Genomic DNA, 9,804 nt, shown 5'->3' with positions numbered 1-9,804 from the left:
TAAATTAAATTAAATTAAATTAAATTAAATTAAATTAAATTAAATTTAATTTAATTTAATTTAATTTAATTTAATTTAATTTAATTTAATTTAATTTAATTTAATTTAATTTAATTTAATTAATTAAATTGTACATAAAATTGGGACCAAAGTTCTTAGGCCCTTTTCCCACAGTAAAAATAATTAACCCTGTGACAGTGCAATTAAGCCCCCCTCGCATATAAGGGAAAATACACCCCCTATTTCATTGTAGTTTCCATTGGATCTAACATAAGACCCCAGACCCAACCACCTCCTCCCCCCATTGTGGTTGGAAGGAGAGACCCATTAGGAGATAAAGAGGATATTAGACTCCAGAACGTATAGAGGTCAGTTGCAATGCCTAATACAATGGAAAGGGTACCCTTTGTCTGACGCCACCTGAGTAAAAAGATGGAACGTCAAAGCAGATAGACTTATTAAACAATTCCATGATAAATACCCAGATAAGCCAAAGGGTCCCCTTGGGGGGGGAGGGGTGGTTAAATGCTATTTTCTTTACAGGACACGTGTCTCTTCTGGGGGGGGAGCGCCTGTCATGCCTGGAAGCCATATTACCTGTGTGCCTTGAGGATCCAGGCCTGCCACAATCATACCGTGGGTCGTTGGGAGGGGGGATTGCGTGGCTGAAGTAGAGATAGGCATAGCAAACTGCTCTAAGAGAAGTTCAAGGCCATGGTGTCCGGCAGCTGTGCAAAGGAGAAATGGGAGGATGTCTTCTGTTCAGGAAAGAACTGATTGGAACTGTGTGGACATGTGGGAGATGTGGGCAAGGTCTTGAACTTTCTTGTGCGTGAGGAAAACCCGGAAGCTTTTAGATTCGGGTTTCCCCAGATGTGCCAATATGGCATCCCTAATAAAAGTTACCTTTGAGGAACTTCAAGCCTCAGAGTTTGATTTCTTTGGGGGTGTTACTTGGAACCCTGACAGACTGTGTTGTAGACTGGAGATGGATGATGTCGCATTCCTCCTCCTCTGTCGAGAGAGGGTTGTTCAATTTGGACATAGATGGCCTCTTGCACCCCTCTTGCAAACCAGTTGTCCTCCCTGTCCAAAATGTGGACTTTGCTGTCTTGAAAAGAGTGGCCTTTCTCTTTCAAATGCAAATGGATTTCTGAATCTAGTCCGGATGGGCTTGTTCTCCTATGTTGTGCCACACATTTGTGAATTGGCTGTTTTGTTTCCCCAATGTACAGATCTGCACATGGCTCACTGCATTGTACTGCATATACCACATTGCTCAATTTGTGTCTGGGTGTTTTATCTTAGGGGTGGACAAGCTTCTGTCTTGGGTTTGCTTAGTGACCATTCAGAGATTCAGTAGCAATGGAGAAAGTGATTTAGGACCATTTTTCACACTTATGACCGTTTAGCATCCCCGTGGTCCCGTGATTTACATTGGGAGGCTTGACAACTGATTCACATTTTTGACGGTTGCAATGTCCCAGGGTCATGTGATCCCCTTTTGACAAGCAAAGTGAATGGGGATATCGGATTCACTTTGTGACTACTTTAAGAACTGCAGTGATCCACTTAACAAATGTGGCAAGAAAAGTCATAAAATGGGGACTCACTTATCATATTTCTCATTTAGCAACATAAATTTGTGGCTCAATTGTGGTTGTAAATTAAGGATTACCTGTAACCAGGGGTGAAATGTTCTGAAGTTTGCTACCGGTTCACTTCGCTACCGGTTCGCTTTGCGTGTGCATGTGTGGTGTGTGCCAAACGTGCACTTCGTGCGCATGCACACTGCAGGTGCTACCATGCAGTGCTGAAAAAGGAGGATTTAGAAGCCTTTTCTGAGCCTTCAAATGTAAGTAGAATAACAAGGGGGGAACAGCTGTGCTGCGCTATTTAGATCCGCTAGAAAGCAGGATTTCCTGCTTGCTAGCGAATAAAAATCACGCGGGACAGCTGATCGTCCGAAATACTGGTTCACCCGAAGCGGTAGCATTTTTTTTCATGTGAACCGGTAGCATTTATTACTACCGGTTCAGGAGAAATGGTCTGAACCAGTAGCATTTCAATCCTGCCTGTAACCTGAAGAAAAAAGGGCCCCTCTATATGGGAACCTCAAGGCAGTTTCAGCAGTGCCACCATGGTGACTGCTGCCCCTGCCCCACTGCTCTGTGCGGATGGGCCCTTGCTCTGCCAAACATAGATGGGCAACTCTGCCCACTCAGAAACTGTACCACCTTCAGTGTGTGGAGTGAGTGAGGCCTGTGTCCACCGCAGTCCCCTTGGGAAGTCCTGGTTCTGCTGGCTCCTGCAGTGGCCCTTCAGCTGCCCACCACATTTGGGGGTCTGCAAGAGACACACGTAAAGAAATTGTCAAGATATTTAAATTTATAAGTGAAAGTTGTGTAAAGAGTCACAACACAAAGTGATTGCTGATTGATTAAAGCAGGGGTCCCCATCCTTTCTGGGTTGGTGGCGTGAGGGGGAGGGGCCTTTGGGCCATGTGAGTGCCCATGAAGAGGAGAATGGAGAATGGGGCCAAATGGGGCCATGAGCGTGCACAAGAATAGGGCCGCTAGTGCCTGAACTGTTGTTAAGGAATTTGCAGTGTAACCCTTGAGTAGCAAGGGTGTGCACATGAAAGCAGTTGAGAGTAGTTATGAATAAGCACAGTCACCATACAGATACACTGAGTTGTGTTATAGTTTACTTTCAGGAAAAAGTAAAGCACAGTCAAATAAACAGTCCAGGTCATACACATATTAATCAGGAGATAGCCAAAAGGACAGTCCAGGGATAATCCAATAACAAAGTCTTCTTACCAGTCGTCTTAGTCATTCACAGTAAACAGGTCTTCTGGATTTGCAAACCGTAGAATACAGAAATATCAGAGAGCAAGAACAACAAAGAGAACAAGCCATGTTTCTAGTTCCCTCTTAAGGACATTAGCAACAGAGCCAACCAATCAGGACACAGTATGATGCAATCTTAAAGCTACATTGATAATTTATATATTGCCAACCCAACAAGTTAGATAATAGGCATATTCCTAACAACTATGTTTGGGCAATGCTAGTGCCCGTGCGAAACTATGACCATAGCATGACTGGGGGCATGTGCTCATAGCGATGATAGCATCCATAGGACCCTGTGATGTTAGTGTGAGTGGGGATACATGCACTTATGACAATGATAGTGCCCACGCAACGCCATAGTGCTAGCATGAGGGGGGGGGATGTGTGTTCAGGGCGACGTTAGAGCCTACATGACTCATGTCATCGCTAGCACCGGCATGACACCGGAACACTAGCACGATTGGGGGGTCATGCTCCTGGCGATATGACATGGCATCTCTAGTGCCCGTTCGACTCAAGGCAACACAGACTGGGCACCCCTGGATTAAAGTGAGCTGGCTACTGCATGAGGCAATCTGAGCTGTGATTGGTTGCCTTGAGTGAAAAGGGGGTGTTTCCTTGTTTCCCACCTTTATGCCCTGGGTGTCCTGTATGCCAGTGGTCCCCAGCTGATACCAATTCGTGGCCTGTTAAGAACTGCTCCATGCAAGTGAGCAAAGCTTCATTTGTGCGTATGAGGAATCTAGGTAGCGTGTGAAACCATCCTCCCCAACCCTTGCTCCCTGAGTCCATGGAAAAATTGTCCTCCACAAAACTGGTCCCCGGTGTCCAAAAGATTGGGAACCACTGCAGTCTGCTCTCCGAGATTTACCTCATGATGTTCCTGCTGTGTTAATTTATCGAACAATACTCCTGGTTGCCTCTCTTGTTGACCATAAAGATATTCATTTACACAAAATCATGTTCAATGTCAGTCTCTCTGACTCCATTTGGACTTGGTGGCCCAATTCCCTGACAGGAATGCCCTTCCCCAAACTCTTTACAAGGGTGGTCTTTGGGTGGTCTTGTACCCAAAGGCCCTTTCTTGGAACAGCTTTCGGTGTTGGAGACGGGGGAGAAACCTGGGGAAGGGGCTTCAGGAAGGGGTAGAAGGTGTCCCCAGCACAACTCAGAGACATCAGTCGGTCATGGCCTCCTATGGATGGTTCTTGTTTCTTGCAGGTCAGTAGAAGAGTCAGCAATACGCAGGAACCGAGCATGGCCCAGACAGAGGATGCCATTGAGACCCCAGCATTGGGCCGCCCCTTCCAGCTGGGGATGCTTTACGACTGTCGCAAGGATGCCCTTATCCCAGGTAGGAGCTACCGAAGAGGTTGATGGGTCTTGGGAGGGAAGGAAGGAGGGAGATGGGTGCTGCCAGAAATGCCCAGGCCCAGAGTTGAGCTCCTGGGCACATGCCCTGCTGGTAGCAGCTAACTAAGTAGGACCTTCTAGCTGGGAATGCATATCCATCCCTTGGCCAGGCAGACAGGAGGGCTGGCCTTGACTACCAATCAGAGGGTAGGTTTCCAAACCAATGTCAGTGAAATGATTTGGAAAATGGCTTTAAAAAGGAGTGAAATTTCCAAGGGGCTGAAATGAGGGGTAAAATTCTCAGGTTGTGGTACTGGTGCTTTTCTTGGGCGGGTGGGGGGCGGTCTAAACAGAGAAGAAGCCTCTGAACCCCTGTTGAATGACGTGGTTTCTCCAGGGAGTTGGAAATAGGCCACAAGAGCAAGATGTGCAGAGCAATTCCCATTCCTCTCTACTCAGTCAAAAGCCTTTAGATTTTGCTGTTTTTTGCAAAATGGGAATGAAGCTTCCCTGGTGATCCCCAGACAGAACAAATGAGGGAACCCTACAATAATGTCTCACTTGTCTCACCTCTCTGGAACTTCTTTTTCCAGCTGCAGATGTTTTGGAAGATGGTGTTCAATTCATGTTTTCTTCTGTTTCATGCAGGAGTCACCCTTTGGGATTACAGCTCTCTTCAGAAGGATCTGACCATCAAACCTCAACCAAAGACAGAATCAGAAATCATTGCTTCTGATAGCATAGATGATAAGGCCTCCACCCTGGACATCTCAGCCTCCCTCAAGGCCAGTTTCCTGGGAGGGCTGGTTGAAGTGGGAGGGTCGGCCAAGTATCTTCACGACACCAAGCAGTCCAAGCAACAGGCCAGAGTCACTGTTCAGTACAAAACCACCACCAAGTATGAACAGCTGACAATGAGCCACCTAGGAATCCAGAATGTCTCTTACCCAGCTGTCTTTGAGCATGGCACAGCCACCCATGTGGTCACTGCCATCCTCTATGGAGCCCAGGCCTTCTTTGTCTTTGACCGAGAAGTTTCTTCAACAGAGACAGTGAAACATATTCAAGGAAGTCTCCAGCTTACAGTCCAGAAGTTGATATCCATCACAGGAGAAGCAGAGGTCAAACTGACTGAGAAGGAGAAAGAGAATGCTCTGAAGTTTAGTTGCAAGTTCCACGGAGACTTTTCTTTGGAGAAAAATCCAGTCACTTTCCAAGATGCCATGAAAGTTTATGAAACTCTCCCAAAATTGTTAGGGGAACACGGGGAGAAGGCTGTGCCTATGAGGATCTGGCTCTACCCGCTGACCAAGCTAGACACCAGAGCAGCTAAGATGGTCCGAGAAATCAGCCTAGCATTGATCTTTGATGCTGAAAAGATCTTGGAGGAACTCAATGAAATCCGGATGCAAAGCAACGATCTAGCCAAGAATCCCATTGCTGAGACCTTCCCTGAGATCAAGAGGAAGATCCAGCAGTTCAAGGATCTCTGCAAGCAACACAGGCAGACTTTCCAGAAACAGCTGGCTAGAATGTTGCCTTCCATCCGGGGAGGAGGGCAGGAGGAAGGGATCCTGGTGGACCTCTTGATGTCCATCAACCAGTCGCCTTTCAACAGCCAAAGACTCCGTGGATTTCTGGACAGCAAAAAAAGAGAAATTAACTTTGTCAAATCTTATCTGACTATTCTAAATGAAATGCAAGTTATCTCATGTCAGAACAAGTTGGAAGAAATAGTTCTGGACCCCCAGAATGTATATGTGGTCTCTTTTATATTCACTTCTTTATATAAAAATGAGCCATTTCTGTTGAGCTTACAAGACTGGCTTGGGGAGCAATTCTTGCAAGAATCAGCTAAGTCCACAAGATCCAGTTCTGGTCAGGAGGAAGACACAGCATGGTTTGATGACAAGGGATGGACCCGCAATGCTCGCCAAGCTGCCAAATCCATTAAAGACTATTTCAGTATCAACCAATCCAATGAGAAGGTCTGCTATGTCGTGGCCTCTCTCCCAGATCTGGCCACACCAGGAGCCTCAATATACCTTTATGAAGATGGAGAGCTGGTCAGCAAGAACTTTGAGTTGCCCTCAAAACCTCTCCCTTTCCTGATCTGTGAACTGAGACACGACAGCATTCAACTGAAGTTTCAGCCAGCTGAATATGGAAAGGCTTCCATCTCCAACTATCTGGTAAAGTACAAGGTTGCAGGGGACGAAAACTGGAAGACTGTGAGGACAGAGGACACCAAGGAGATGTTCCTGCTGAAAGATCTGCCTCCAAACACAGAGTACCAGTTCCAGTATGCTGCTTGTTGCAAGCCAGGCCTTAGTAAATCCAGTGACCTGAGCCCACCCATTAAGACCCTTCCCACCAGCCCTCCTGAGAAATTAAGAATGGTCACTGCAGCACCTTCTGTCATCTCTGTGGCCTGGATGAGTCCCAGCATCGTTGCTTCAGGAGTTATGGTCAAGGAGTATAAGGTGGAGTACAGAATGGTGGAGGCTGGAATTGGGAGTGTCCAGTGGACTGAAAAAAGGACTGGAAGAAAAACAGAATTTTATCCCATTGAAGGTCTAAAGCCCCAGACAGTGTATAAAATACGGGTGTCAGCCATGTGTGATAATGGAGCTCTGGGTGTCCCTAGCAAGGAGATGGAGGTCTCCACATCACTGGAGGAAGGAAGTATAGATAATGTAGCTCGCCAGTTCCTTCAGGAAAGCTCCCTGGTGGAGGACAGACAGCCATTAATGTTCACCCTGCCTCTGAAGAAAGTCCCCTCAGATTCCTCCAGATCCTGTTTCATGTACCAGGTTGGAAAGGAGAACCCAGAAGTGCCCAACAAAGTGATCCTGGTGATGGGAGCAACAGGGTGTGGGAAAACCACTCTGATCAACGGGATGATCAATTATATTGTGGGTGTCCAGTGGGAAGATAATTTTAGATTCAAACTCATTCATGAAACCACCCAGAGAAGCGAAGCTGGAAGGAGGACTTCTGAAGTCAAAGCCTTTGTGGTGAACCATCGGAAGGGTTTCCAAATTCCCTTTTCTCTCACAATCATTGACACTCCAGGATTTGGAGGCACAAGAGATGCAGAGCAAGACAAACTGGTGGAGAAGCAGCTCCTGGAGTTTTTCTCCACCCCAGGGGGCATTGACCACGTGGATGCCATCTGCTTGGTGGCCCAGGCCTTCCTTGCCCATTCAACTCACATCCAAAAATGTGTCTTTGACTCCATGCTCTCCATGTTGGGAAAAGACGTGAAGGAAAACATCCAACTCCTGATCACCTTTGCGGATGGGGGGACCCCACCTGTCCTGGAGGCCCTCAAGGAGACTGACCTGCCGTGTACTCAGAATGAGTCGGGAATCCCTCTGCACTTCAGACTCAACCATTCAGCCCTCTTTGCTCCCCGAGAATATGGAGGAAGCCCTAATATTGTTGCCGAAATGTTCTGGAAAATGAGCACTGAGAGCATGAAGAATTTATTTGACTCATTAGTGATGCTGGAAACCAAAAGTTTAACCTTGACCATGGAGGTCCTCAAGGAACATCAGGAGCTGGAAGCTGCTCTTAGAAGACCTCCCCCTCCTAAGGTTGAGCAAGTGCACCCAAATAGTTTCCACATCAGTATTGATCCAGCAGCCATCGGGAAGGCTTCGGTCTCCAGGTACCAGGTGGAATATCGGATTGCAGGAGACAATTGGAAAAGTCTCAATACTGAAGGCCCAAAGGATCAATTCACCCTGGAAGATGTCCACCTAAACCTTCAGTACCAATTCCGATGTGCAGCTGTGACTCCAGGAGGGCTCAGTCAATGGAGTGAGGCAATCACTTGCATCTGTCCTACGGGGAGGCCTGCTGAGGTAACTTGAGGGGGGGAGGAGGGGGGGAGGAGGGGGGGAGGAGAAGATGGAGATCCCAGAATCCTTGCTTGTCCTCCCAGAAGGCCCACCGCCCCAGCTCTTTTCTCTCTGCTGCTCCAGAAATGGGGGATCCCTTCCACAATGACCATTTAAGCTGATTTGGTTTGTGCGAGAATGAAGTCATTGGGTTCCTTGCCTTACTCTTTTTTTCCCTTGATATAATTTTTCTTAAATTTCAAAAACATGACTAAAAGGTAAACAAGCAAAGATCTCCTTCACAGTGGGACAAGTGACACAACAATGAACTTGAAAATAATAAAAAAAAAATTACAAACAGCTTTGGAAGAAAGTTAAGGATTTAGGAGCCCAGGTAATTTTTCATCCATTCGTCCAGCAAAAGACCAACATCCAATGAGGGACCAAAGGATTTCAGAAACAAACCAGTGGCTTAAAAATTGGCCATCTAGAGAACTTCGGTGTCCTAGACCGTGGTCTGCATTACCTGGAGTGTATGGGTTTTAATGTTTTCTTTTTAAACTTTTGTATGGGATGTTGTTTGCATTGTTTTATTCTTTGTTGTTAGCTGTCCAGAGTCCCTCGGGAGTTGGGCGGCATAAAAATGCGACTAATAAATAAATACCTACATGAAAGGCTTCTAGCAAGGGATGGACTGCACCTCACAACAACGAGAAAGAATATATTCAGAAAACAACTGGCTCATCTTATTGTGGGGGGAGGGATGGTGTGCAGGATCAAGATGGGTCAGCCTCGAGGGCAGCAGGGAGGGATGGCCCCCTTTTAATCCCCCTCCAATTCCTGTTTGTGTCTTCTTGGGGATTGCGAGTTCCTAGCAACCTCTGAGCAAGGAAGCCTCTCCATCAGCTAATTTTCTTTTCACTTTTCATCCAGAAATCCCGAGTTTTGTGTTGTGCAACTTGTCTGGAAATTCCTGGAAGCATCCGAGGTAAGCTCTTGGGCCCTGGGGATTGGGGGAGCTACTGTCCTGGGTAGAGGGAACAGGCTATGATGGCTATATGCTGCTGACCGGGTCCCCTTCTTGTCTCCTCTCCTCTTTGGGTCCTAGGGCCTGAACGTAGGATCATCCTGATGGGAAAAAGCGGAAATGGGAAAAGTGCAACAGGAAACACAATTCTGGGAAGCAAAGTCTTTGAATTTGGTTCAGCCACCAAAACGTGCCAAAAAGAGGAGACATGGCTGAAGGGCAGGAAGATTGTGGTTCTCGATACGCCCGGCTTTGTAGATACGCCTGGCTTTTGGAATCCAGTGTTTTACTCCAACTACATGATAAATGGAATTACGAAGTTTGTCAGCCTTTACTCCCTAGGTCCCCACGTTATTCTGTGGGTCATTCGTCTTGGCTCTTTCACCAGGCAGAGGTTGGTGGCTGAGCAGTTCAAAAATATTTTCAGCCTTAAAGGCAAGAATTATACGATCGTCTTGTTCTCTCACAAAGAGGAGCTGAAAGGGAGGGCTCTGGAGGAATTCATATCCGAGGAAGATCCCTCTCTTAGGAGTGAAATGTCCCACTATGGGAACCGGTTCCTTGCTTTCAACAACGAGGCCGAAGGAGAAGAACGAGAAGCTCAGGTGGCCCAACTGATGACTATGATTGATGACCTGGTGCAAAAGAACAAAGATGCTCCTTGTTACACAGAAGAGATGTTAACAGCAGATTTAAAGAACCAATGAAATTAAAATGCCTCCTC

The 9,804-nt window shown here is 46.7% G+C and overlaps 1 protein-coding gene across 1 annotated transcript; it reads left to right on the top strand.

Annotated features, from left to right (window-relative positions):
• The first annotated feature begins 4,082 nt into the window (after positions 1–4,082).
• Positions 4,083–9,804, top strand: LOC117657948 (uncharacterized). The gene is made up of 4 exons (XM_060683212.2): positions 4,083–4,209; positions 4,857–8,077; positions 8,987–9,041; positions 9,162–9,804. Exons 1-4 carry the CDS (start codon positions 4,113–4,115, stop codon positions 9,785–9,787), a joined length of 3,999 nt encoding a protein of 1,332 aa, XP_060539195.2. The 5' UTR covers positions 4,083–4,112; the 3' UTR covers positions 9,788–9,804.

The sequence above is a fragment of the Pantherophis guttatus genome, chromosome 4, assembly GCF_059756535.1.
Source record: "Pantherophis guttatus breed Tessera chromosome 4, ASM5975653v1, whole genome shotgun sequence".
Lineage (NCBI taxonomy): Eukaryota > Metazoa > Chordata > Lepidosauria > Squamata > Colubridae > Pantherophis > Pantherophis guttatus.
Note: the sequence above shows the minus strand (reverse complement) of the source record. Positions and strands in the feature narration are given on the sequence as shown.